At 54.6% G+C, this 25,222-nt stretch overlaps 1 protein-coding gene across 1 annotated transcript; it reads right to left on the reverse strand.

Moving 5' to 3' along the window:
• Nucleotides 1-555: 555 nt before the first annotated feature.
• Nucleotides 556-22,518, reverse strand: LOC133340841 (uncharacterized PE-PGRS family protein PE_PGRS54-like). Its single transcript, XM_061549268.1, has 7 exons — nt 22,452-22,518; nt 13,692-13,853; nt 11,709-11,961; nt 9,467-9,530; nt 7,982-8,162; nt 4,139-4,297; nt 556-1,879 (listed from the first exon to the last, which is right to left on the reverse strand). Exons 2-7 carry the CDS (start codon nt 13,836-13,838, stop codon nt 578-580), a joined length of 2,106 nt encoding a protein of 701 aa, XP_061405252.1. The 5' UTR covers nt 13,839-13,853; nt 22,452-22,518; the 3' UTR covers nt 556-577.
• Between the last annotated feature and the right edge of the window lie 2,704 nt (nt 22,519-25,222).

The raw sequence follows: 25,222 nt of genomic DNA on the forward strand, positions 1-25,222 counted from the left end.
CGACGTCGACATCAAGGCAATGACGTCAAAATAAGTGCAATGACGTCACAACCAACCCAATGACGTCACAACCAAGGCAAGGCACCGGCGTTGCAATCGCTGGAAATGGATTCGTTTGCCCGGTGCAGCAGGCCGATGCTGCTCCACGCCTCCTTCATGAACGCAAAGACGAAAGCCACAGCCACAGACGTGCAGTGCCATGGGTGCATTGGCCATGGAGCTCCTAAACCACACAACGCCGATGCTGCCGATGCTGCCAATGCTGCCGATGCTGCCGTTGCCATCGTGCGCAAGGAACAGAACAGATTTCCGCTCACTTTGTGTCCATCAAACCAACTTGAGTCAAGAGATCAACGAGGGTGTTGTGACAGTTGGTAGCGGTGCTTCAATCATCATCATCATCTTCTTCTTCACTACCAGCCGTGCGAGCAGGAGCCGCTGCTCGCCGTGGGCCCTGCCAGACGGCCCGTGCGTCGCAACTGTTCCACCACCGTCAGCACCGGCGTCGTCCGGGATCGATGCAAGGGTCGAGGTCGATCGTGGCCCCCCCCCCCCCCCCCCCCGCTGCCACCGCCGTTCACTTTGTTTTTTTGTCTCTGACCGCGGCTGCCAGGCTGCGTCGCAAGAATGCGGCGGTGGCCTCCAGGGCCTCCTCGCCGCAGCGGAAGGCGATGATGGGCCTCGAGCAGAGCCAGCACATGGGGCTCGGCCAGAACCACGCGCACAGCCAGCACGGCCCGCTGGCCGTAGGCCGCTCGGCACCATCGCCACCTCCACCTCCGTCATCGTCGTCACTGTCATCGTCGTCATCAGCAGCACGGTCGGAGGATTCATCATCGTCGGCATCATCATCATCACCATCAGCAGCAGCAGGGTTGTTGTCATTGGTGGCAGCGATGTGACGGGTACGAGTGTGTCCACCACCACCACCACTAGCATCGTCGTCATCGCTGTGAACATCAACCGTACCGACTCCACCATCACCAACACGACCATCAGCTCCACCAAGACCACCACCATCACCACCGTCACGAACGAGACCTCCATCAACTCCACCGCCTCCACCACCATCGCCGGCGCCGCCGTCGCCATCGCCGCCGGGCCACCCCGCGGCCGTCCCCCGCCCGTCCCTCCCGTAGAAGTTGAGGACGCCGTGGAAGCCGTGCGCCGCGTGGTGCCGCGTGACGCGCAGGCCGCAGCGGCGGGCGCGTGCCGCCAGAGCCCGGGCCTCGTCGCGCAGGACGTCGTGCTCGCAGCTCAGCACGAAGAGGCGGCGCGGGAGACGGCGCAGCCACCCGTCGCCCACCGCCAGCGGGCACAGCAGGGGGTCCAGGCAGGCGCGCGCCATCCAGGAGAGGCCTGGGGGAGGAGGCCGCCGCCGCCGCCGCTCCGCGCCGCCGTCGGCCGCGGCGAGGCCGGCGTTACGATCGTTGGCAACTGCGGTTTCGCCGACGTCATCGACACCACCACCATCCTCATCATCACCATCGTCGTCATCACAGGCATCATACACACCGTAACCGCCTTCGCCGACGCCACTAGCGAAGCCGTCAAACCCACGCTCGATACCTCCTCCATCGACACCTCCTCCATCACCGGAATATTCCGTTGCCTTTCCGCCAGCGTCACCCACGGCGCCGTGGGTGACGCCGGGCACCCCACACGGCGTGACGCCTCCCGGCTGAGACGTTCTCAGCTTCCTCCTCATCCTCCTCCTCCTCACGCTGGGATCCTCGTGCGTGGAGGCTGTGAACCCGTGAGCCGCTCCCTCTCCGCCCCCTTGCGCCAAAGCCGCCTCCTCCTCCTGCACGAGGGCCCGGAGGCCGGCGCGGTGACGCGGGGAGCTGTGCTGCCCCTTCAGCAAGGCCGGCACGAGCTCCTGCGGGGGCAGGGAGAGGTGCGGGGCAGGGGGCAGGGAGAGGCGCGGGGCAGGGGGCAGCGGGAGGAGCGGGGGGTCAGCCAACACAGACACAGGGCTCAATATCTAACTAAAATTTCTTTTTTTTTTTACTTCGGGGTCGCTGTTAAGACTGGGCTAGGTGGCACGTGATGAGGAGCGGTCACAGGGGAGGGGCGCGTCGGTGAGTGCCCCTCGACCCTCGTCACCAGCAGCGTCATCACCAGCAGCAGCGTCATCACCAGCAGCAGCGTCATCACCAGCAGCAGCGTCATCACCAGCAGCAGCGTCAACAGCAGCAGCAGTGTCACCAGCAGCAGCGTCATCACCAGCAGCAGCAACGTCATCACCAGCAGCAGCGTCAACAGCAGCAGCGTCACCAGCAGCAGCAGTGTCACCAGCAGCGTCATCACCAGCAGCAGCGTCAACAGCAGCAGCAGCGTCATCACCAGCAGCAGCGTCAACAGCAGCAGCAGCGTCATCACCAGCAGCAGCGTCAACAGCAGCAGCGTCATCACCAGCAGTGTCACCAGCAGCAGTGTCACCAGCAGCAGCAGTGTCACCAACAGCAGCGTCACCAGCAGCAGCAGTGTCACCAACAGCAGCGTCACCAGCAGCAGTGTCACCAGCAGCAGTGTCACCAACAGCAGTGTCACCAGCAGCAGCGTCACCAGCAGCAGCGTCACCAGCAGCAGCAGCAGTGTCATCATCAGCAGCAGTGCCACCAGCAGCAGCATCACCAGCATCACCAGCAGCAGTGTCACCAGCAGCAGCAGTGTCACCAGCAGCAGCAGTGTCACCAGCAGCAGCATCACCAGCAGCAGCATCACCAACAGCAGTGTCACCAGCAGCAGTGTCACCAGCAGCAGCGTCATCACCAGCAGCAGCGTCACCAGCAGCAGCGTCACCAGCAGCAGCAGCGTCATCACCAGCAGCAGCAGCAGCGTCACCAGCAGCAGCAGTGTCACCAGCAGCAGCATCACCAGCAGCAGCGTCACCAGCAGCAGCATCACCAGCAGCAGCATCACCAGCAGCAGCAGTGTCACCAGCAGCAGCATCACCAGCAGCAGCGTCACCAGCAGCAGCAGTGTCACCAGCAGCAGCATCACCAGCAGCAGCAGCGTCATCACCAGCAGCAGCAGTGTCACCAGCAGCAGCAGCGTCACCAATAGCAGCATCACCAGCAGCAGCAGCAGTGTCACCAGCAGCAGCAGTGTCACCAGCAGCAGCAGCGTCATCACCAGCAGCAGTGTCACCAGCAGCAGCAGTGTCACCAGCAGCAGCATCACCACCAGCAGCAGTGTCATCAGCAGCAGCGTCATCACCAGCAAAAGCGTCATCATCAGCAGCAGTAGCGTCACCAGCAGCAGTGTCATCAGCAGAAGCAGCGTCATCATCAGCAGCAGCGTCGGCAGCAGCAGCAGCAGCGTCATCACCAGTTGATTCATCAGCAGCACCGTTGGTGTTATCATCAGGGATGTGGTGGCTAGCAGTGCGACCACCGTCTTGGTCGTCCCAAAGGCCATCGCCAAATCTGGTGCGTGCGACGATGAGTGTGGTACCAAGGGAAACGCCGACTCCTCCATCACCATCGCCACCACCACCACCATCACTGCCTCCACCACCATCTACACCACAACCTTAAACTCCAAGTCCGTCAATACCAACGCCACCTTCACCACCGCCATTCACCACCTCCACCACCCCTACTCACATCGGCACCGCCTCCCACCATCTCCATTGCCCCCACCACGGCCACCACCATCACTGCCTCCACCACCATCTACACCACAACCTTAAACTCCAAGTCCGTCAATACCAACGCCACCTTCACCACCACCGCCATTCACCACCTCCACCACCCCTACTCACATCGGCACCGCCTCCCACCATCTCCATTGCCCCCACCACGGCCACCACCATCACTGCCTCCACCACCATCTACACCACAACCTTAAACTCCAAGTCTGTCACTACCAACGCTATCACCACCTCCACCACCCCTACTCACATCGGCACTGCCTCCCACCATCCCCACCACGGCCCCCGCCTCCCCCCACCTCCCCCCACCTGCACCTGCAGCACTCCCCCCACCCACCCCCGCGGCTCCTCGCCCCCCACCCCACCGCGCCCCCCCCCGCACCTACGGCCCCCCGCGCTTGCGACGTCCCCTCCCTGCACCGGCGGCGCTCCCCCTCCCACCACCCCCCCACCAACCCTTGCCCCCCCCCCACCCCGCACCTGCGGTGCCCCTATGTAGGCGAGGCAGCAGGCGGCGGTGCGCGCGCGCGACAGCACCGGCACCGCGTCGCTCTGCGCGTGCGACGCCAGATTCAGGTCGATCATCTGCAGCGACGGGTAGAGCAGCGCCAGCGCCACCGGCTGGGCCGAGGGGAGGGGCTGCGGGGGAGGAGGGGTTCAAGTTCAAGTCAAGTTCATCTATTAGGTGTAGCCCTGTGAGCCATTCGGCTCTTGAATCGGGTGCAACCGCAACAAACAAAAAACTAAAACATGAACAAAAAAACATCTAAAGTGAATGTGTGACTGAGTGCAAACAGAAAATCCAAGAAAAGGAAGCAAAATATTGCAGAAAAAATCACCGTACACCAACGCTGTGTGCAAAAATCCCAGTGGGATGCAAGTCAAACAACCAACAACAACCACAAGACAACTTAGATTAAGGCCATCAGTCTAACTCTGTACTACAACAAACAAACGTGGCTAAACCAATACACTTTTCAAAATCACCAAAATAAAGCCATGAAACCAATGAAACAGTGATCATAGGAACTTATTCTTAGGTTTTTTTCGGTAAAGTCACGTAGTTAAAAAATAAAATTATTAAAAGTAAAATAAAAATAAAAATCACGACGTTTCGGAGGCAACACAAGCTTCCGTCTTCAGGTGGAACCGTCACAGCACGATAGCTGTATCAAGTGAGAGAAATACCAAGAACACAGTATTTGTATATATACTGGTTGAGGGTGGGAGGAGCCAAGGTAGGCCTGAATATTATTTTTGTGAGGTTCGGTGCGGCTGAAGCACGCTGTTAGGAATGAGCCTTTGTTGTGTAAACTAGGTGCGGATTAATTTTTTACCTACGTGACTTTACCGAAAAAACCTAAGAATATGAATCCTTGCAGTCACGAAAGCTTCAAATCTAGAATCATAGGAACTGTGACAAGCGAGCGGGTAAGCGGTTTCACAATGCTGGCTAATCGCCCGATACGCCTGGTTGTTGTTGTGATTAACGGCGAAATGCCACTGTACTCGAATTATAAACGTCGTAGTGGATTTACTCTCCAGCACGCGACCGGCCTGTGCTGAACTCGTAACTAAATTGACACGTTTTGTTTGAACAACACATTGATATTTTTAAATCCTTTATATTAAGTTCACTTGCTTGCTTGCTTGCGCGCTTACGGCCGTGCAAATCTTTCGGTCGTTATCTAACCCACTTCCCGTGATCCAATCGAGCTGACATTTTGCACACAGACTCGTTGTGCGTGACAATTTATTTTCGTGAAAAATTTTTTCCAAAATTTTCCACTTTTTAGGAAATTTTTTTTTTCATATTTAATTAAAAATACCAATGTGATAAAAATGAAAATCTTGCTCAAGAAAAACAGAAATGAATAATAAAATAAAACCGATGCCACGCATATAAAGGATTTATAGTGAAAAACTTTTGTTTCTACAGGTTAATTTTTGCCATCTCACCCAAAAAAAACCTCGACGATGGATAACATTGTCCGTGAAAGACTACCACGAGGTGTTGAACTGGCGTCACGCAGCCCACCGGCCCCGTGGCCTCCTGCGAGTGCGAATAGTCGGGAGTGATGATTGCACTGGTCAACACACTTTTTCTGGCATAAGGTATTCCAACGGGTTTAAGGTAATTTTGGGGTGCTGATTCCAAATCTGGCATCGGTTTTTGTCTATCACATCAGGTTTTTGAGATATCAAATATTACATTTTCAATAAAAACTGGAGAAGAAAAATATTAAATAAATGTGGATATCTACATAAAATGATATTATAAACACACTATCCTAAAAATACAGCACCATATTTTAACACTAAAGCAGTCACTGACTCGCAACAACTTGCAATCATAAGTGACAGAGTTAATTTAGGGTAAAATCAATGAAAATGGGGTATGCCGACAGCATAAAAATGAGATGTGATAGAGCAAATCTGAGATCAGATTTGGAAACAGCACCCTGAAATTAGTCTAAAACAGCTGCAAAAGTCCAGACCAGAAAAAAATGTTTTTTTTTGTTGACCAGTGTTATTGGCATGAGCCAAGCGACTGCGTGGGCCCCACAGTTTGGGCCTAGTGACTCCACAGCGTACCACGGCTCCCAGAAGCGGACTCTGCAGCAGTGAGCGCTGCTCTATATGTCCACGTGATGATAAGCCAATTCGTCGGAGCCATCATTTGTGATGAAAAAGAAGCTAATAGCTCAGTGGGTTTTAGCTGGTAAATTAAACATAGATCTTCTTGGTTCTTTCGGTAAAGTCACGTAGAAGGGAAATAATAAAAATAAAACATAATAAAATAATTCTAACGACGGTTCGGCCACAACGCAATCAGCCGTCCTCAGGTGAAGAACAGGGCTGTCGGGGAGACAGCGTCTGAAATGTTTTATTTGTATTATTTTATTATTTCCCTTCTACGTGACTTTACCGAAAGAACCAAGAATATGAATCCCTGCAGTCACGAAAGCTTCAAATCGAAAATTAAACATAGATGTATATATTTTTAATATAGAATTGAAGCTTTCATGACTGCAGAAATTATACTCATTGTTTTTTTTTCGGTAAAGTCACGCGTGTAGAAATCAAATAAAATAGTATTTTATTTTCTTTATTTAAATTTTATTTTATTTCTACATACGTGACTTTACTGAAAAAAAAACAATGAAAGTAAAAATATTTATTTCAGTGACTTGCTTACCTTTCCTATTGTATTGTTTGTTGTTGTAACTTTCTGACCTGCCCCTACTGGACACCTGTGAAAACGTTCTGCAGTAAAAATATTAATATTCAGATTCTGTTGACTCACTGCTACTGTGCTGATGAGTCCTGATGACGAGGAAACCCACGCTATACGGTTGCCTATCTCTGTCTCGCTCGGTCACAGTCGCTCAAGTTTATTTTCATCGTTGCTGAAGACAAGAAGGCCAACTATGGAGCAGAGGTCGCAACCGGGTACCTGATACCCGTACCCTACCCGATACCCGGCTACCCGTACCCGGCCAGGTAGGGGTACGGGTACCCGTTTGCGACCCTGGTACGGCCGGGTACGGGTAGACCGTGAGTCACTGGTGAGTAACTGTTTATCACTCATTTCCAAACGTCTTGTCTCTTCTCACAATTCAAGTTCCTAGAATCAACCCACCCGCGCCTGCAACATGGCTTCATCCCAGAGGTCGCAATCGGGTACCCGATACCCGTACCCTACCCGATACCCGGCTACCCGTACCCGGCCGGGTACGGGTACGGGTACCCGTTTGCGACCCTGGTGCGGTCGGGTACGGGTAAGGAATCAAAACCCGTTTGCGATCTCTGCTATGGAGTTCTTCAGGAACTGCTGATGGTTTTGCACAATCCGCAAAGAGCCGTGTGCTTTTTCTCCGCGTGTCTGTGCGCGTGTTGTTGAAAGCTCATCGATGCCGTTACATCATCATTGTTTTCTGTCCTCACTCGCACCATCCCTCACCCTCTCACTCACCCTCACCATTGCTCAATCACACTAACCTCTCACCCTCGCACTCACACCATCTTTCACCCTCACTAAGCCTCTCCCCCTCTCGCTCACCCGCCGCCCCGTGCGTGCGTCCCTGGTGAGGGTGAGCACCATGGTCGTGGCGAGGTTGCCGCTCACCCTCACTCACCCTCTCGCTCACCCTCTCGCTCACCCTCTCGCTCACCCGCCACCCCGTGCGTGCGTCCCTGGTGAGGGTGAGCGCCATGGCCGTGGCGAGGTTGCCGCTCACCCTCACTCACCCCCTCACTCACCCTCTCGCTCACCCTCGCGATCACCCTCTCGCTCACCCTCTCGCTCACCCTCTCGCTCACCCGCCCTCCCGTGCGTGCGTCCCTGGCGAGCGTGAGCGCCACGGCGGTGGCGAGGTTGCCCCCCGCGCTGTCCCCGCACAGCGCCACCGGCCCCACGGTGCCGCCACCCAGTACGCAGCGCGCCACGCGCACGCAGTCGCCCAGCGGCACCGGGAACGGGTGCTCCGGGGCCAGCCGGTACCTGCCAGGGGGAGATCGCAGGAGACCGAATGAAACCAGATTACATCAGTATGGGACCAGATTAGAGAAGTCTGGAACCAGATGAGACCAGATTAGATCACTCTGGGACCAGATGAGGCCAGATTAGATAAGTCCGGGACCAGATGAGACCAGATTAGATCAGACTGGGAAAGATTAAATAAGTCTGGGAGCAGATTAGATCGGATTAGATTTACGTCCAGGACCAGATGAGACCAGATTAGATCAGGCTGGGGATCAGATTGGCACCAGCTTTCACCAGATCAGACCAGATTAGATTAATCTAAGAGAAGTTTAAACCAGATGAGACCAGTTTACACACCACATATGACATGAAGAATCCAGATGACACCAGACAAGATGCAGACCAGATAAGTCTGGGATAATACGAGACCAGGTTGAACCATATTCTATTATTGCCATGCTAGTTTACCCAGGAAAATCCGCACTGAGTCTCAGGACTTATTTTCAGGAGTGCCCTGGCAAGTGTTCAGGGTAGGAGGGTGGTGTTGTTGCTGAGTGCGATCCCTATTGAGTGATTGTCAGGTCATATTTTCAGCATTTTGGTGTTTGCCCGATACCAGTTACGCGGATTGTTTAACACATACACGACCAGATGAGATGAAACAGGAAGAGATGAGAGGACAGAGCAGAGCAAGTGAAACTGGGGTTCTCGATTAACGTAGATAACAAGGGATCACCATCATCGCTATCATCATCGATGAGACTGCACAAAGACACAAAGTACAGATCAGAAGTGGAGTCTTGCACGGAGACACGTGACGATGCGTGTTTGTGCGTGCGTGTCTGCGTGTCCGAACGCTAATGTGTGCGTATACATCTGAACGCACGTACATGCGTGCGCGTGTATGAGTGTAGCGGTTAGCGCGCTGCGCTACAAACCGGCGGCCCGAGTTTGATTCCCGCTCACGGTCACCACCAGTGACAAATATATGAACCGGTCTTGAGCCTCCCCTAGGTCGACTCAACCTCAAATGAGTGCTTGGTGTGATGTGCAAAACATCGGCACTTGGGAGACAAAGGCGGCCAGGCGTGGTCTTGGCCACCCACCTCTTTATCGGTGTGGCATGGCGTCCTTCATAGAGTGCTGCTCGCTAACAGCACTTGCCCCAAAAGGTCTGTAGAGGCTATACGGGGGATCTTTGTTTAGATTAAACCGGGTTGCTGAGTGTAGCCAGTGACGGTGATGTCAGCCCAGCTGCTGATGACTGCACACGCACAAAGGCTCCACTGGGGATCTGTGTCAATGGCTTTGTGGGTACTCACTCCACGGATATCAGCTCAGCTCCTGTGCGCTTCACCAGAAACCTTGTCACGTGGTCGTAGCTGTCTGCGATTCATACAAGCTCATGTTATCATCACCATCATCACTACGATCATCATCGTCGTCGACCCCACTACGAGGCATGCTAGGCTACAGCAGACTGGGACTCGCAGCTTCCCACACCTTGTCACCCCGCTCCCACGCCCCCTTCGTTTATTTTATTCAGAAGAGCTACTCGCTACTCTTAGATTTTTTCGGTAAAGTCACGTAGGTGAATTTTTTTTATAATAAAATAAAATAATATTAAATGAAAAATAACTAAATTAAATCACGACGTTTCGGAGGCAACACTTGATACAGTAAATTTAGCTGTGACGGTCCCACCGGACTTTACCGAAAAAACCAAAGAGTATGAATCCTTGCAGTCACGAAAGCTTCAAATCTAGAGCTACTCGCTGTTGTCTGAAGTTTTACTGCCCCAAGTAAAGGATTGAAAAGAGAACTACAGTAAAACCTTGGATTGCGAGCATAGTTCATTCCGGAAACATGTTTGTAATCCAAAGCACTCGTATATCAAAGCATTCCTATATCAGTTGTGATCACGTGACGCTCGGCAGACAAAGCGTATACATGTACTACTCGTATTGCAAGACCTCGCTCGTTTATCAAATTAATATTTATTTAAAAATTTTGCTCGTCTTGCAAAACACTCTTAGACCAAGTTACTCGCAATCCAAGGTTTTACTGTAAATACAAACTGGGCTTTCGAGACCAAAATTATCCATAAAAGCATTTTTTTATGGGTTAGATCACGTAAATATAAATGTATTGTTAAACCCGCCACCGCCCGACACAGCCAATTGGTAAGGTCTGTCCCGTTACGAATTGGCCGTGTCAGATGGTTGGCAGGTTACACGACACATTTATATTTACGCGATCTAACCCAAACAAAAATCTCTAATACGGATCAGTACAAACTGCTCATCCTCCGTGGATAGAGCCAGAACCAGTCTCCCGGACCTCCGGTATTTCACCGAGGTCCAGGCGTCACCAGTCCAGCTCCCGACAGAGGGATGGGCAGCCTCTCATCCCCTCCATCAACAAAGTTGGGATGTATTCTTTGGTTTTTTCGGGAAAGTCATGTAGGTAAAAAATAATAAAAAATAAAAATAAATTAAATCACAAATTAAGTAAATAAATAAATAGAAAATGATAACTAAATTAAATCACAAAGTAAATAAATAAATAAACATTTAATGATAACTAAATTAAATCACGACGTTTCGGAAGCAACACAAGCCTCCGTCTTCAGGTGGAACCACCACAGCAAAATTACTGTGGTGAATAGAGAGAGCTGTTTAGAGAACCGTGATTATTTAGAGTAAGAGGGGGGGGGGGGAAGAGCCAAAGAGGAAAGTTGGGACGTTCCATACGGCCACAAACTACAGTGATTTGCTGTTGTTGTTTCTGTAAGAACCCCGTGGAGGGGTGGGGGGGGGTGCGGTTCATACTGCACATCTGTGAAAAAAAGCTTCATAGCTCATCGGATTCCTCCAGTCCAAATTAAGATTCTGAGTCTCCTGGCTCCGCCAAACACAATTTGGCGAGGAGATGTTACAGAGCCCGGTCTCTCCCCCGGGGGCCTCTGGCACGCACATTCTTTCTTCGTGGGTCTGTTGAATAAATTCCTAGTGGAGGGGGGGGTTACCAGCCCCTTGCAGCCATCCAGCGCCCACCACCTCCCCTCCCCGGACCCCCGTTAGCAGCTGTGGTGGCCGTGAGCGCCATGAGGGTTATCGGCTGATTACCAACGGCCTAGAGACCCCCCCCCCCCCCCCCCGGCACTGCTCAAAATACACAACGGTGCCACTCGCCACAATGCACAATTTGACACCAGTGGGGAGGTGGAGGGTGTTTAGCCAGACACACACTGCACACATAGATCCCCCGTATAGCCTTTAAGAGACTGTTGGGGCAAGTGCTGTGAGCGAGCACCTATAAAGGCCGGCACGGCACACGAGGGGGTGGGTGGCCAACACCACGCCCGACCACCTTTGTATCCCCAGTGGCGATGTTTTACACATCGCCAGTCAATCTAGGGGAGACCCAAGGCCGGTTCAGATAATCGCCACTGGTGTTGGTGGTTGTGAGCGGCAATCGAACTCGGGTCGCCGGGTTCGTAGTGCAGCGTGCTAACCGCTACACCACCGCTCCCCACACACGCACACGCGCGCGCACACGCACCCACGCTGCCGAACATCCACCCGCCGCCGTGGAAGAAGATGATGGTGGGTCGCGGTCGGTGTGTCTCGGCCGCCGTCTCCCCACCCGCTCGCAGGGGAGTGTAGATGCGCACGGGGACGCCGTCGATGCGCGTGTTGCGCACGGCCACGGCGGGGTCGTCGGGGGTCGCGTGCGACGGGCGGAGAGCGGCTTCCCGCAGACGCCGCATGAGCAGCACCTGGCTCCCCAAGCCCAGCCTGGAGCCCAGCCATGCCTGGGTGCGAGCGCACAGGTGAGTGTGTGTGTGGGAGCAGTGGCGCAGTGGTTAACGCTACGCTGCGCTACGAACCTGGCGACCCCGGTTAGATTCCCACTCACGGCCAACATCAGTGACGGTTATCTGAACCGGTCCTGGGCCTGCCCGAGGTCGACTCAGCCTCAAGTAGGGTACCTAGTGCGGTGTGTAAACATGGTCCCTTGGGAGACAAAGGCGGCCAGGCGTGGTGGTAGCCAACCACCCCCTCATGTGCCGTGCCGTGCTGGCCTTCATAGGTGCTACTCGCTAACAGCACTTGCTCTTACAGTCTGTTGAAGGCTGAAACGTGGGGTCTTTTAGTAATAGGTTTTTACCCTTTCAACTGGTGCAAAAACTGACACCTTTATACAAGGCATCATGTTTGCAATAACCACAACACAAGCAGTCAAAATGCAAACAAAAAGAAACAACTCTGATAATGATATGCAACTGTCCTTGAAGTTGATTGCTCCACACCCGAGACAGCTTTTCTTAGAGCCTAGTCTCCATTGGTGTTGGACGTGGGGTCTTTGTTTGGGTGAGTGAGTGAGTGGGGCAGTGAGGACGTTGTATGGATGAGTGAGTGTGAGTGAGTGTGAGTGAGTGTGAGTGAGTGTGAGAGAGTGAGTGTGAGTGTGTGAGAGAGTGTGTGAGTGAGTGTGAGTGAGCAAAGGTTTTTTTTTTTGTACAGCAGCCTCGTGACAGTCTTTGATGTGCTATGATTTAGGGCCGTTTCCCCGAAACGTCGCCTATTCTATACTTTTTTTTCCAAGGCCACACAGTTATCGGCAAGGAATGCATCGAGTTAAAGCTGTTCATCCTGATAGCGTTGCGCGAGAGTTTGGGGGTGGGTGGGGTGGGGGTGGGGGTGGGTGTGGCGGTGGGTGTGGGGTTCAGAGGGTCAGGGCGAAGGTGACGGAACGCGATGTCCGTCGTTACGCCGGACGGGGCCCAAGTCCGTGAGATGCTGCGGCGCCCACTGAGCGCAATCTCCGATCGCCGTGTCACGGTGGGTCACGGTGGGACGATGGGAGGGAGGTGGGGGTGTAGGGAGGGTGGGGGAGAATAAAATGCCGTGAGTAAAGCCGAGCGTGACCGCGACCGCGACAATGAAACTTCTAAAGAGGGAGCGTGCGAATAACGCCGTTATCAATGCCCTGTCAGCCGTGGTTGCGTTCGTGACGTTCCCCTGCTTGTGAAGAAGGGCCATTGCCCGAAACGTCGCCTGTTGTAGTATTTTTTGTATTAAGCGCACGCGGTGTGGTTACTGAAATGGAGCGTGATGCGTGGTTTGTTTGTTTGATTTGTTACTTGCTGAGCCGCAGATGGAATTCTCCGAGAAAGATCATCGTGAGCATTCGCCACTCGATCGCAAAAGGACCACGGGAGACAGCAGGGGTGGGTGGGGGGGCAGCAGGGGGGGCAACAGGAGGGACAGCGGGGGTGGAGGGCAGCAGGGGGAAGATAGCAAAGGTGGGGGACAGCGGGGGGGGGGGCAGCAGGGTAGGACAGCAGGAGTGGGGGACAGCAGGGAGAAGATAGCAGGGGTGGGGGACAGCGAGGGGGGCAGCAGGGGGAGACAGCGGGGGGACAGCAGGGGGGGGGGTAGCAGAGGTGGGGGACAGCGGGGGGGGGGGCAGCAGGGGGGGACAGCAGCGGGAGACAGCAGGAGAGAGAGAGAGGGGGAGGCAGCAGGCAGCAGGCCGCACCAGGCTGGCGAGCAGCAGGTTTGCCGCCTCCAGGAGCCGGAGTCGGCGGGGGGACTCCAGCCCCGGGGGGAGGGGCCCCCGCAGGAGCCGCAGCAGCAGGGACAGCAGCAGCACGGCCGGCCACAGCAGGAGGGCGCGCCACGGCATGGCCACGCGATACACCTGCACCGGGGGACACGCGCACACGGGGACACGTGGGGTGAGTGGAGAAGTGGGGTCACGTGGGGGTGAGTGGAGACGTGGGGTCACGTGGGGGTGAGTGGAGACGTGGGGTCACGTGGGGTCACGTGGGGGTGAGTGGAGACACGGGGTCACATGGGGTGAGTGGAGACGTGGGGTCACGTGGGGTGAGTGGAGGCGTGGGGTCACGTGGGGTGAGTGGAGACGTGGGGTCACGTGGGGTCACGTGGGGTGAGTGGAGGCGTGGGGTCACGTGGGGGTGAGTGGAGACGTGGGGTCACGTGGGGTGAGTGGAGACGTGGGGTCACGTGGGGTCACGTGGGGGTGAGTGGAGACACGGGGTCACATGGGGTGAGTGGAGACGTGGGGTCACGTGGGGTGAGTGGAGGCGTGGGGTCACGTGGGGTGAGTGGAGACGTGGGGTCACGTGGGGTCACGTGGGGTGAGTGGAGAAGTGGGGTCACGTGGGGGTGAGTGGAGACGTGGGGTCACGTGGGGGTGAGTGGAGACGTGGGGTCACGTGGGGTCACGTGGGGGTGAGTGGAGACACGGGGTCACATGGGGTGAGTGGAGACGTGGGGTCACGTGGGGTCACGTGGGGGTGAGTGGAGACACGGGTCACATGGGGTGGGGAGACGTGGGGTCACGTGGGGTGAGTGGAGACGTGGGGTCACGTGGGGTCACGTGGGGTCACGTGGTGAGTGGAGAGTGGGTCACGTGGGGTCACGTGGGGTCACGTGGGGGTGAGTGGAGACACGGGGTCACATGGGGTGAGTGGAGACGTGGGGTCACGTGGGGTGAGTGGAGACGTGGGGTCACGTGGGGTCACGTGGGGTCACGTGGGGTGAGTGGAGACGAGGGGTCACGTGGGGTCACGTGGGGTGAGTGGAGACGTGGGGTCACGTGGGGGTGAGTGGAGGTGTGGGGTCACGTGGGGGTGAGTGGAGACGTGGGGTCACGTGGGGTCACGTGGGGTCACGTGGGGTCACGTGGGGGTGAGTGGAGACGTGGGGTCACGTGGGGTCACGTGGGGGTGAGTGGAGACGTGGGGTCACGTGGGGGTGAGTGGGGTCACGTGGGGGTGAGTGAAGACGTGGGGTCACGTGGGGGTGAGTGGGGTCACGTGGGGTGAGTGGAGGCGTGGGGTCACGTGGGGTGAGTGAAGATGTGGGGTCACGTGGCGTCACGTGGGGTGAGTGAAGATGTGGGGTCACGTGGGGGTGACTGGAGATGTGGGGTCACGTGGGGGTGAGTGGAGGCGTGGCGTCACGTGGGGTCACGTGGGGTGAGTGGAGGCGTGGGGCCACGTGGGGTCACGTGGGGGTGAGTGGAGACAGGGGGGGTGAGGGTTCGGTTACATTCGACCTAAAACAATAATTCACATCGTGGTGAATATAAATAACCAAATCGACGTGCCTCCTTCACATGGCGGTCCCTCCACATAAACAAAGTGTCATTTTACACATCCCATCAGCACAAAGGGCCCTCTTCTGGGACTGCATAATTTCAATGTCAGCAGAGCTGGCTCGCTTGTACTAAATAAGTCACTGACTGTTACGCACGACAACTCCTCAGTATTATTATTAGAGCAAATTGGGGTGGGGAGCTAGAGTTGCCATCTGTCCAGGTCAGACCAGGACAGTCCCAAGGGATTGGGATCTGTCGTGGGTTTGGTCTATGGAATATGGTGGCAACCATGAACCCATTCATTCACTCACTTATCCATTAATTCATTCATTTGCCGAGTAGCTCATTGAGTCACTCACTCACCGAGCCACTCACCCACTCAGCCACTCACTCACTCGGTCACTCACTCACTCGTTCACTCACTCAGTTATTCACCCAGCCACTCCTCACTCCGTTATTCACCCAGCCACTCACTCACCCAGCCACTCACTCACTCAGTTATTCACCCAGCCACTCACTCACTCGGTCACTCACTCAGCCACTCACCCACCCATTAGGCTTGCCACCTGTCCGGGAATTGGCATTGGTTTGCCGGGTGGCAGAAATTGCCCGGTTACCCAGGTCTGGTAACCGGTATCGTGTGTTGATAGACCCAGTGATGACCGAGAAACTGTGAGCGCTTCCATGGATTTTTTTTTTAGGCAATGTGCGGGCTCCGATACATCATCACGCTGTGACGCACGCACTGTCAACATAAGCCGAACCGGTTATGAAATGCAGGAGATATAGAAAGATGGGTTAACGGGCTATCTGCTTTCTCTCTTTAGTTATTTTAAAACCGCATTTCTCCTTTCTTTGTTACTTGGTTGTTGTTAAAACTATTTTCCGCCGTGCCACGCACAGCGCCACTGAGAACGATTTCTTTACGGGTGCTTTATACATTTAAATTATTGTTCTTATTAACCGGACGGAGGTCCCAGCGAACGAGGGGGAAATGGCAGCCCTCCACTCATGCCGGCGTGCGTGGGAAGAGGTCAAATCAGGTTCAAGGTCGAGGGTTGACTCCAGCTTCGGGTTGAGCATTGACACAACTGTCAATCCCTTAACAGTGCCATGCCGCCTTATTCCAGACATTATTACAGACCAATTCAGACATTATTGCTCAGCCCGTACCCCTTATACATCTCAAAGTTCATTCTACAAAGTCCTATAACAAGGGAGAAACACAAACACATAGACACTTTTTTTTTGCATTGTATTGAAACGGCTGTACGCCGTTTGGACCTGACAACTCAATTTCCCTGTACAAGAAGACGGAGTGAACCGTGATGGGTTGACAGCTATGCAATTGACGCACCACAAACTCCTACGTTGTTAAGACCACAGCATAGTTAGTCAACTTCATTCGCCAGCGGAGTGCAAATGTACAAGACGCTGTCTTGACTGCAGGGAGTCTTTCCGACAGACCTGTTCTTCACCCGAGGACGGCTGCTTGCGTTGTGGCCGAAACGTCGTGAGAATTATTTTATTATGTTTTAGTTTTATTATTTTATTATTTCCCTTCTACGGGACTTTACCGAAAGAACCAAGAAGATTAATTAAATTTTTACTATTGCTATTTTAGTTACATTTTTTATTGATTTAATAGTTTATTTCCCTCACAAAATGTGTATTAAATAACCGAGTCAGTGATTAACGTCGTCGGTACGTGACTGGAAAAATATCGGTTACGTTTGCGATGTTGGTAATTGTATGACGTTATAATTAATTAGTCCTAATTGCTCGGATTAGTTAATTAGTTGCGGTGTTAATTGTGCGTGCTGAGCGGCATGCTGCTAACTAATAGAGACCACCACTCCACTAACACGACAACTATCAACAACCAAATAATATCCACCACGACAACAACAATCACGAATAATAACTACCACTACAACAACCACTACAACAACACTACAACAGTACAACCACCACTACAACAACCATCACCAACACTGCAATCACCACCAACACTGCAACTACCACTACACAACCACTACCAACACTGCAACTACCACTACAAGCACCACTACAACAACCACTACAACAACCATCACCAACACTGCAACTACCACGACAACAACCACTACAACAACCATCACCAACACTGCAACTACCACTACAACAACTTCTACAACAACCATCACCAACACTGCAAACACCACTACAACACCCACTACAACCACCACTAACAACAACCATCACCAACACTGCAACTGCCACTACAACACCCACTACAACAACCACTACAACCACCACTAACAACAACCATCACCAACACTACAACTACCACTACAACAACCATCACCAACACTAACAACAACCATCACCAACACTGCAACTACCACGACAACAACCATCACCAACACTAACAAAACCATCACCAACACTGCAACTACCACTACAACAACCATCACCAATACTGCAATCACAACTACAACCACCACTAACAACAACCACTACCACCACTACAACCACCACTACAACCACCACTACAACCACCACTAACAACAACCACTACCACCACTACAATCACCACTAACAACAACCACTACCACTAAAACAACCACCACTAACAACAACCATCACCAACACTGCAACTACCATGAGGGGTTCACTACCACGCCACCACAACACGGTGCTGGTGTGCCACACCAAAGACGACGCCTCGTTGTAATTCAAGGCCAAGTCGACCTAGGGGTAGCCCACATACACACAAATACAAAGATCCCCGCATAGCCTTTAACAGACTGTCGGGGCAAGTGCTGTTAGCGAGTAGCACCTATGAAGGCCAGCACGCCTTTGTCTCCCCAGTGACGATGTTTACTGCACACCGCCCACCAGGTACTCATTTGGGGCCGAGTTGACCTAGGGGAGAGGCCCCCAGGACCGGTTCGGATAATCGTCACCGATGTTGGCCGTGAGCGGGAATCGAACCCGGGTCGTAGGGCACGTAACGCAGCGCGCTCACCGCTGCGCCACCGCTCACCCTCACTCACACTCACTCACACTCACCCTCACTCACCCTCACTCACTCACCCTCACTCACTCACTCACCCTGACTCACTCACACTCACTCACCCTCACTCACCCTCACTCACTCACCCACACTCACTCACCCTCACTCACCCTCACTCACTCGCTCACCCTGACTCACTCACACTCACCCTCACTCACTCACACTCACTCACTCACTCACCCTCACTCACCCTCACTCACTCACCCTCACTCACTCACCGACACTCACTCGCTCACCCTCACTCACCCTCACTCACTCACCCTCACTCACTCACCCTCACTCACTCATTCACCCTCACTCACCCTCACTCGCTCACCCTCACTCACTCATTCACCCTCACTCACCCTCACTCGCTCACCCTCACTCACTCACTCACCCTCACTCACTCACCCTCACTCACTCACCCTCACTCACTCAACCCTCACTTACTCACCCTCACCCACACTCACTCACCCTCACTCACTCACCCTCACTCGCTCGCTCACCCTCACTCACTCACTCACCCTCACTCACCCTCACTCGCTCACCCTCACTCACTCACCGCTCACCCACTCACTCACCCTCACTCACTCGCTCACCCTCACTCGCTCACCCTCACTCACTCACTCACCCTCACTCACTCACCCTCACTCACTCACCCTCACTCACCGCTCACCCACTCACTCACCCTCACTCACTCGCTCACCCTCACTCGCTCACCGCTCACCCTCACTCACTCACCCTCACTCGCTCACCCTCACTCGCTCACCCTCACTCGCTCACCCTCACTCGCTCACCCTCACTCACTCACCCTCACTCACCGCTCACCCACTCACTCACCCTCACTCACTCGCTCACCCTCACTCGCTCACCCTCACTCACTCACCGCTCACCCTCACTCACTCACCCTCACTCACTCGCTCACCCTCACTCGCTCACCCTCACTCACTCACTCACCCTCACTCACTCACCCTCACTCACTCACCCTCACTCACTCACCCTCACTCACCGCTCACCCACTCACTCACCCACTCACTCACCCTCACTCACTCGCTCACCCTCACTCGCCCTCACCCACAGCTCGGCCACACGCCACTCACTCACCCTCAATCACTCACTCACTCTCACTCGCCCTCACTCGCTCACACTCACTCAACCCTCACTCACTCACCCTCACTCACTCACCCTCACTCGCTAACCCTCACTCACTCACCCTCACTCACCGCTCACCCTCACTCGCTCACCCTCACTCACTCACCGCTCACCCTCACTCACTCACCCTCACTCACTCGCTCACCCTCACTCGCTCACCCTCACTCACTCACTCACCCTCACTCACTCACCCTCACTCACTCACCCTCACTCACCGCTCACCCACTCACTCACCCACTCACTCACCCTCACTCACTCGCTCACCCTCACTCGCCCTCACCCACAGCTCGGCCACACGCCACTCACTCACCCTCAATCACTCACTCACCCTCACTCGCCCTCACTCGCTCACACTCACTCAACCCTCACTCACTCACCCTCACTCACTCACCCTCACTCGCTAACCCTCACTCACTCACACTCGCTCACCCTCACTCACTCACCCACAGCTCGGCCACACGCCACTCACCTGGTGAGGAGAAGCCTCACTCACTCACACTCACTCACTCACTCACCCTCACTCACTCACCCTGACTCACCCTCACTCACCCTCACTCACTCACCCACAGCTCGGCCACACGCCACTCACCTGGTGAGGAGAAGCCTCACTCACTCACCTCACTCACTCACACTCACTCACTCACCCTCACTCACTCACCCTCACTCACTCACCCTCACTCACTCACCCTCGCTCACCCTCACTCACTCACCCTCACTCACTCACCCTCACTCACTCACCCTCACTCACTCACCCTCACTCACTCACCCTCACTCACTCACCCACAGCTCGGCCACACGCCACTCACCTGGTGAGGAGAAGCCTCACTCACTCACACTCACTCACTCACCCTCACTCACTCACCCTCACTCACCCTCACACTCACTCACTCACTCACCCTCACTCGCTCACCCTCACTCACCCACAGCTCGGCCACACGCCACTCACCTGGTGAGGAGAAGCCTCACTCACTCACACTCACTCACTCACTCACCCTCACTCACTCACCCTCACTCACTCACCCTCACACTCACTCACTCACCCTCACTCGCTCACCCTCACTCACCCTCACACTCACTCACCCACAGCTCGGCCACACGCCACTCACCTGGTGAGGAGAAGCCTCACTCACTCACTCACACTCACTCACCCTCACTCACTCACCCTCACTCACCCTCACACTCACTCACCCACAGCTCGGCCACACGCCACTCACCTGGTGAGGAGAAGCCTCACTCACTCACACTCACTCACTCACCCTCACTCACCCTCACACTCACTCACCCACAGCTCGGCCACACGCCACTCACCTGGTGAGGAGAAGCCTCACTCACTCACACTCACTCACTCACCCTCACTCACTCACCCTCACTCACCCTCACACTCACTCACTCACTCACCCTCACTCACTCACCCTCACTCACCCTCACACTCACTCACCCACAGCTCGGCCACACGCCACTCACCTGGTGAGGAGAAGCCTCACTCACTCACACTCACTCACTCACCCTCACTCACTCACCCTCACTCACCCTCTCACTCACTCACCCTCACTCGCTCACCCTCACTCACCCTCACACTCACTCACCCACAGCTCGGCCACACGCCACTCACCTGGTGAGGAGAAGCCTCACTCACTCACACTCACTCACTCACCCTCACTCACTCACCCTCACTCACCCTCACTCACACTCACTCACCCACAGCTCGGCCACACGCCACTCACCTGGTGAGGAGAAGCCTCACTCACTCACACTCACTCACTCACCCTCACTCACTCACCCTCACTCACCCTCTCACTCACTCACCCTCACTCGCTCACCCTCACTCACCCTCACACTCACTCACCCACAGCTCGGCCACACGCCACTCACCTGGTGAGGAGAAGCCTCACTCACTCACACTCACTCACTCACTCACCCTCACTCACTCACCCTCACTCACTCACCCTCACACTCACTCACCCACAGCTCGGCCACACGCCACTCACCTGGTGAGGAGAAGCCTCACTCACTCACACTCACTCACTCACCCTCACTCACTCACCCTCACTCACCCTCACACTCACTCACCCACAGCTCGGCCACACGCCACTCACCTGGTGAGGAGAAGCCTCACTCACTCACACTCACTCACTCACCCTCACTCACTCACCCTCACTCACCCTCACACTCACTCACTCACCCTCACTCACTCACCCTCACTCACCCTCACTCACCCTCACTCACCCACAGCTCGGCCACACGCCACTCACCTGGTGAGGAGAAGCCTCACTCACTCACACTCACTCACTCACCCTCACTCACTCACCCTCACTCACCCTCTCACTCACTCACCCTCACTCGCTCACCCTCACTCACCCTCACACTCACTCACCCACAGCTCGGCCACACGCCACTCACCTGGTGAGGAGAAGCCTCACTCACTCACACTCACTCACTCACCCTCACTCACTCACCCTCACTCACCCTCACACTCACTCACCCACAGCTCGGCCACACGCCACTCACCTGGTGAGGAGAAGCCTCACTCACTCACACTCACTCACTCACCCTCACTCACTCACCCTCACTCACCCTCTCACTCACTCACCCTCACTCGCTCACCCTCACTCACCCTCACACTCACTCACCCACAGCTCGGCCACACGCCACTCACCTGGTGAGGAGAAGCCTCACTCACTCACACTCACTCACTCACCCTCACTCACTCACCCTCACTCACTCACCCTCACACTCACTCACCCACAGCTCGGCCACACGCCACTCACCTGGTGAGGAGAAGCCTCACTCACTCACACTCACTCACTCACCCTCACTCACTCACCCTCACTCACCCTCACACTCACTCACCCACAGCTCGGCCACACGCCACTCACCTGGTGAGGAGAAGCCTCACTCACTCACACTCACTCACTCACCCTCACTCACTCACCCTCACTCACCCTCACACTCACTCACCCACAGCTCGGCCACACGCCACTCACCTGGTGAGGAGAAGCCTCACCGCGAGTTGAACTCCACTGCCCCTTCAGCGGGGCCCACGTGGAGCCGCGGAGGTGGTGGAGGGGGGAGGAGCTTGGCGGGAAGGTGGAGGGGGCGGGGCTTGTGTGAGGGGGAGGGGCTTGTGTGTGAGGGGGCGGGGCTTGTGTGAGGGGGAGGGGCTTGTGTGAGGGGGAGGGGCTTGTGCGAGGGGGCGGGGCTTGTGTGTGAGGGGGAGGGGCTTGTGTGAGGGGGCGGGGCTTGTGTGTGAGGGGCTTGTGTGAGGGGGCGGGGCTTGTGTGTGAGGGGGAGGGGCTTGTGCGAGGGGGAGGGGCTTGTGTGAGGGGGAGGGGCTTGTGTGAGGGGGAGGGGCTTGTGTGAGGGGGCGGGGCTTGTGTGAGGGGGAGGGGCTTGTGTGAGGGGGCGGGGCTTGTGCGAGGGGGAGGGGCTTGTGTGAGGGGTCTGGGAGGAGGGGCCATAACATAGGGGAGCGGTGGCGCTGTGGTTAGCGCGCTCTGCGTTACTTTGATTCCCGCTCACGCAAACCAACAACACCAGTGAGGATTATCTGAACCGATCCTGGGCCTCCCCTAGGCCGACTCAGCCTCAACTGAGTACCTGGTGCGGTGTGTAGTAAACATCGCCACGAGGGAGACAAAGGCGACCGAGGCGTGGTGCTGGCCACCCACTTCCTCGTGTGCCACAGTGCCGGCCTTCATAGGTGCTGCTCGCTAACAGCACTTGCCCCAACAGTTTGTTAAGGCTACACGGGGGATCTTTATCTGCGGGGTCATCACACAGCAGCCTCGTGACAGTCCTAGCGTTGCGCTGTAAGTATAGCGTGAATACTAAATGTTACCATCATCATCATTAGCCAGGGTCGATACAGTGATGAGCAGTACTATTTCGTGGAAAATCGACGTCATCATCAATCACCGGCCACGGCCAATCCACTGCTGGATGAAGCGGTGATCGCCACCTCTCACGATCGCTGCTGCACACAAACTGATTTCACCGCTCCATCTCCACTTGGTGAGCGGTTAACTCCCTCGCCTGGACTACAGGAGGTCGTGGGTTCGATCCCGACCCTGTATATCTGGAGTTTGCGTGTCTCTCTCTCATCATCATCACGGTGGCTAGGAGATGTTAACTACCTCGCCTGGACTACAGGAGGTCGTGGGTTCGATCCCGATCCCGACCCTGACGCCTGCTGCTGCTGTGTATTTGCAGTCTGCGTGTCTCTCCATCCATCCTCGTGGTTTCGTGGATTTTTCTCCGGGTCCTCCAGTTATTCCCCGCTCCACATTTCGAATCGACATCACGCGCTCAAAGCATTTGGGCTGACTATACATTTCCACGTGATGATGATGAAGATGACGTTGCCACTTCGTTGAGCTATCATTTCTGCCAGCCATGTCACTTCTAAAAAAAAAGAACTACACAGTGTAGGTCAGTGGGCCTTACCAGATCAAATAAAATAGTGTAGAGTTTTGATTTTAAGCTTTCGTGACTGCAGGAATCCATACTCTTTGGTTCTTTCAGCCCCGCCCCCCCCCCCCTACAGCCGAGGCCGATATAACTTTGTGCCACGAAAAATATCTCGCCTACTTCAGCAGTTGTTTTCTTGCCGTGGTTGTCCCACCTGATGACGATTGCTCGCGTTGCGATCGAAACGTCGTGATCAATTATTTTTTCTACCCACGTGATTTTATCGAAAGAACCAACGAGCGTGGGTTCTTGCAATCACGGAAGCTTCACATCTGGAATAGTGCAAAGTTTAGTACTTGGATGGATATATTCTCGGACCCGGCCCTCGTGGCTGCCAATCCGTTACTAGTCTCGACCATGGGACGACATCGTCCCTTGTGGCCGTGACGCGTTTCAGCCCGAGCCCCACTCACTTCTCTTCCAGGCTCGACACCTACACCCAGAACCGGCCCTAGACCTTTGGGGGCCCTAAGCAAAATTTGGTTGGAGGCCCCTTTGATGTATGATTTTTTTCACCCACGAGCTCGCAGTGACTCTAGGGGGCCCTCTGCTGGCCACGGGGCCCTTTGCAATTGCAAGGGTCGCTTAGTGGCTGGGCCGGCTCTGCCTACACCATTGGAACCTCATTTGCCAGAAGAAAAAATATGATAATTGTTTTTTTACCATTTTATCTGGCGACAAAGCTGACACATTTTTTTATAATGCAAACAAAAAACATAACTCTGATAATGTATGCAACTATCAAGAACAGTGCATACATTATCAGAGTTATGTTTTTTGATTGCATTATGACTGCAGGTATTGTGGTCTATGCAAACATGATTCCTCGTAAAAAAGGTGTCAGTTTTGTTGCTAGATAAAAGGGTAAAAACCCAATTATCAGCTAGACACCTGTGCAAAGAAAAAGAGCTTCGTAGATTCTCGGATTTCTCCAGTCGAGAGATAAAGATTCTGATTCTCAACGGTCCGGATTTGTGTCTCCAAGGGGCCGTCCATAAATGACGTCACGCACCTGGGGGGGGGGGTCAGACATTTGTGACGATGTGTGACGAGGGGGGGGGTTGAAAAATGTGACGTCACATCAAAATACGCAACTTTAAATAAATATAGACAACACGTTCTACTTAACTAAATAGACTTTTTAATAAACGTTTTCTCCTACAACATCAGAGTGCAGCGCCCCATTAAATACGCACTACAATGAGTTTAAAGCGATTTTAATCACGTGTTATTTGAAGGGGGGGCAGAGCTTTGTGACGTCATATTTGAGGGGGGGTCTGACTTTTTG

The sequence above is a fragment of the Lethenteron reissneri genome, chromosome 10 (genome assembly GCF_015708825.2).
Source record: "Lethenteron reissneri isolate LAM-NWPU_2019-01 chromosome 10, ASM1570882v1, whole genome shotgun sequence".
Taxonomy (NCBI): Eukaryota; Metazoa; Chordata; class Hyperoartia; order Petromyzontiformes; family Petromyzontidae; genus Lethenteron; species Lethenteron reissneri.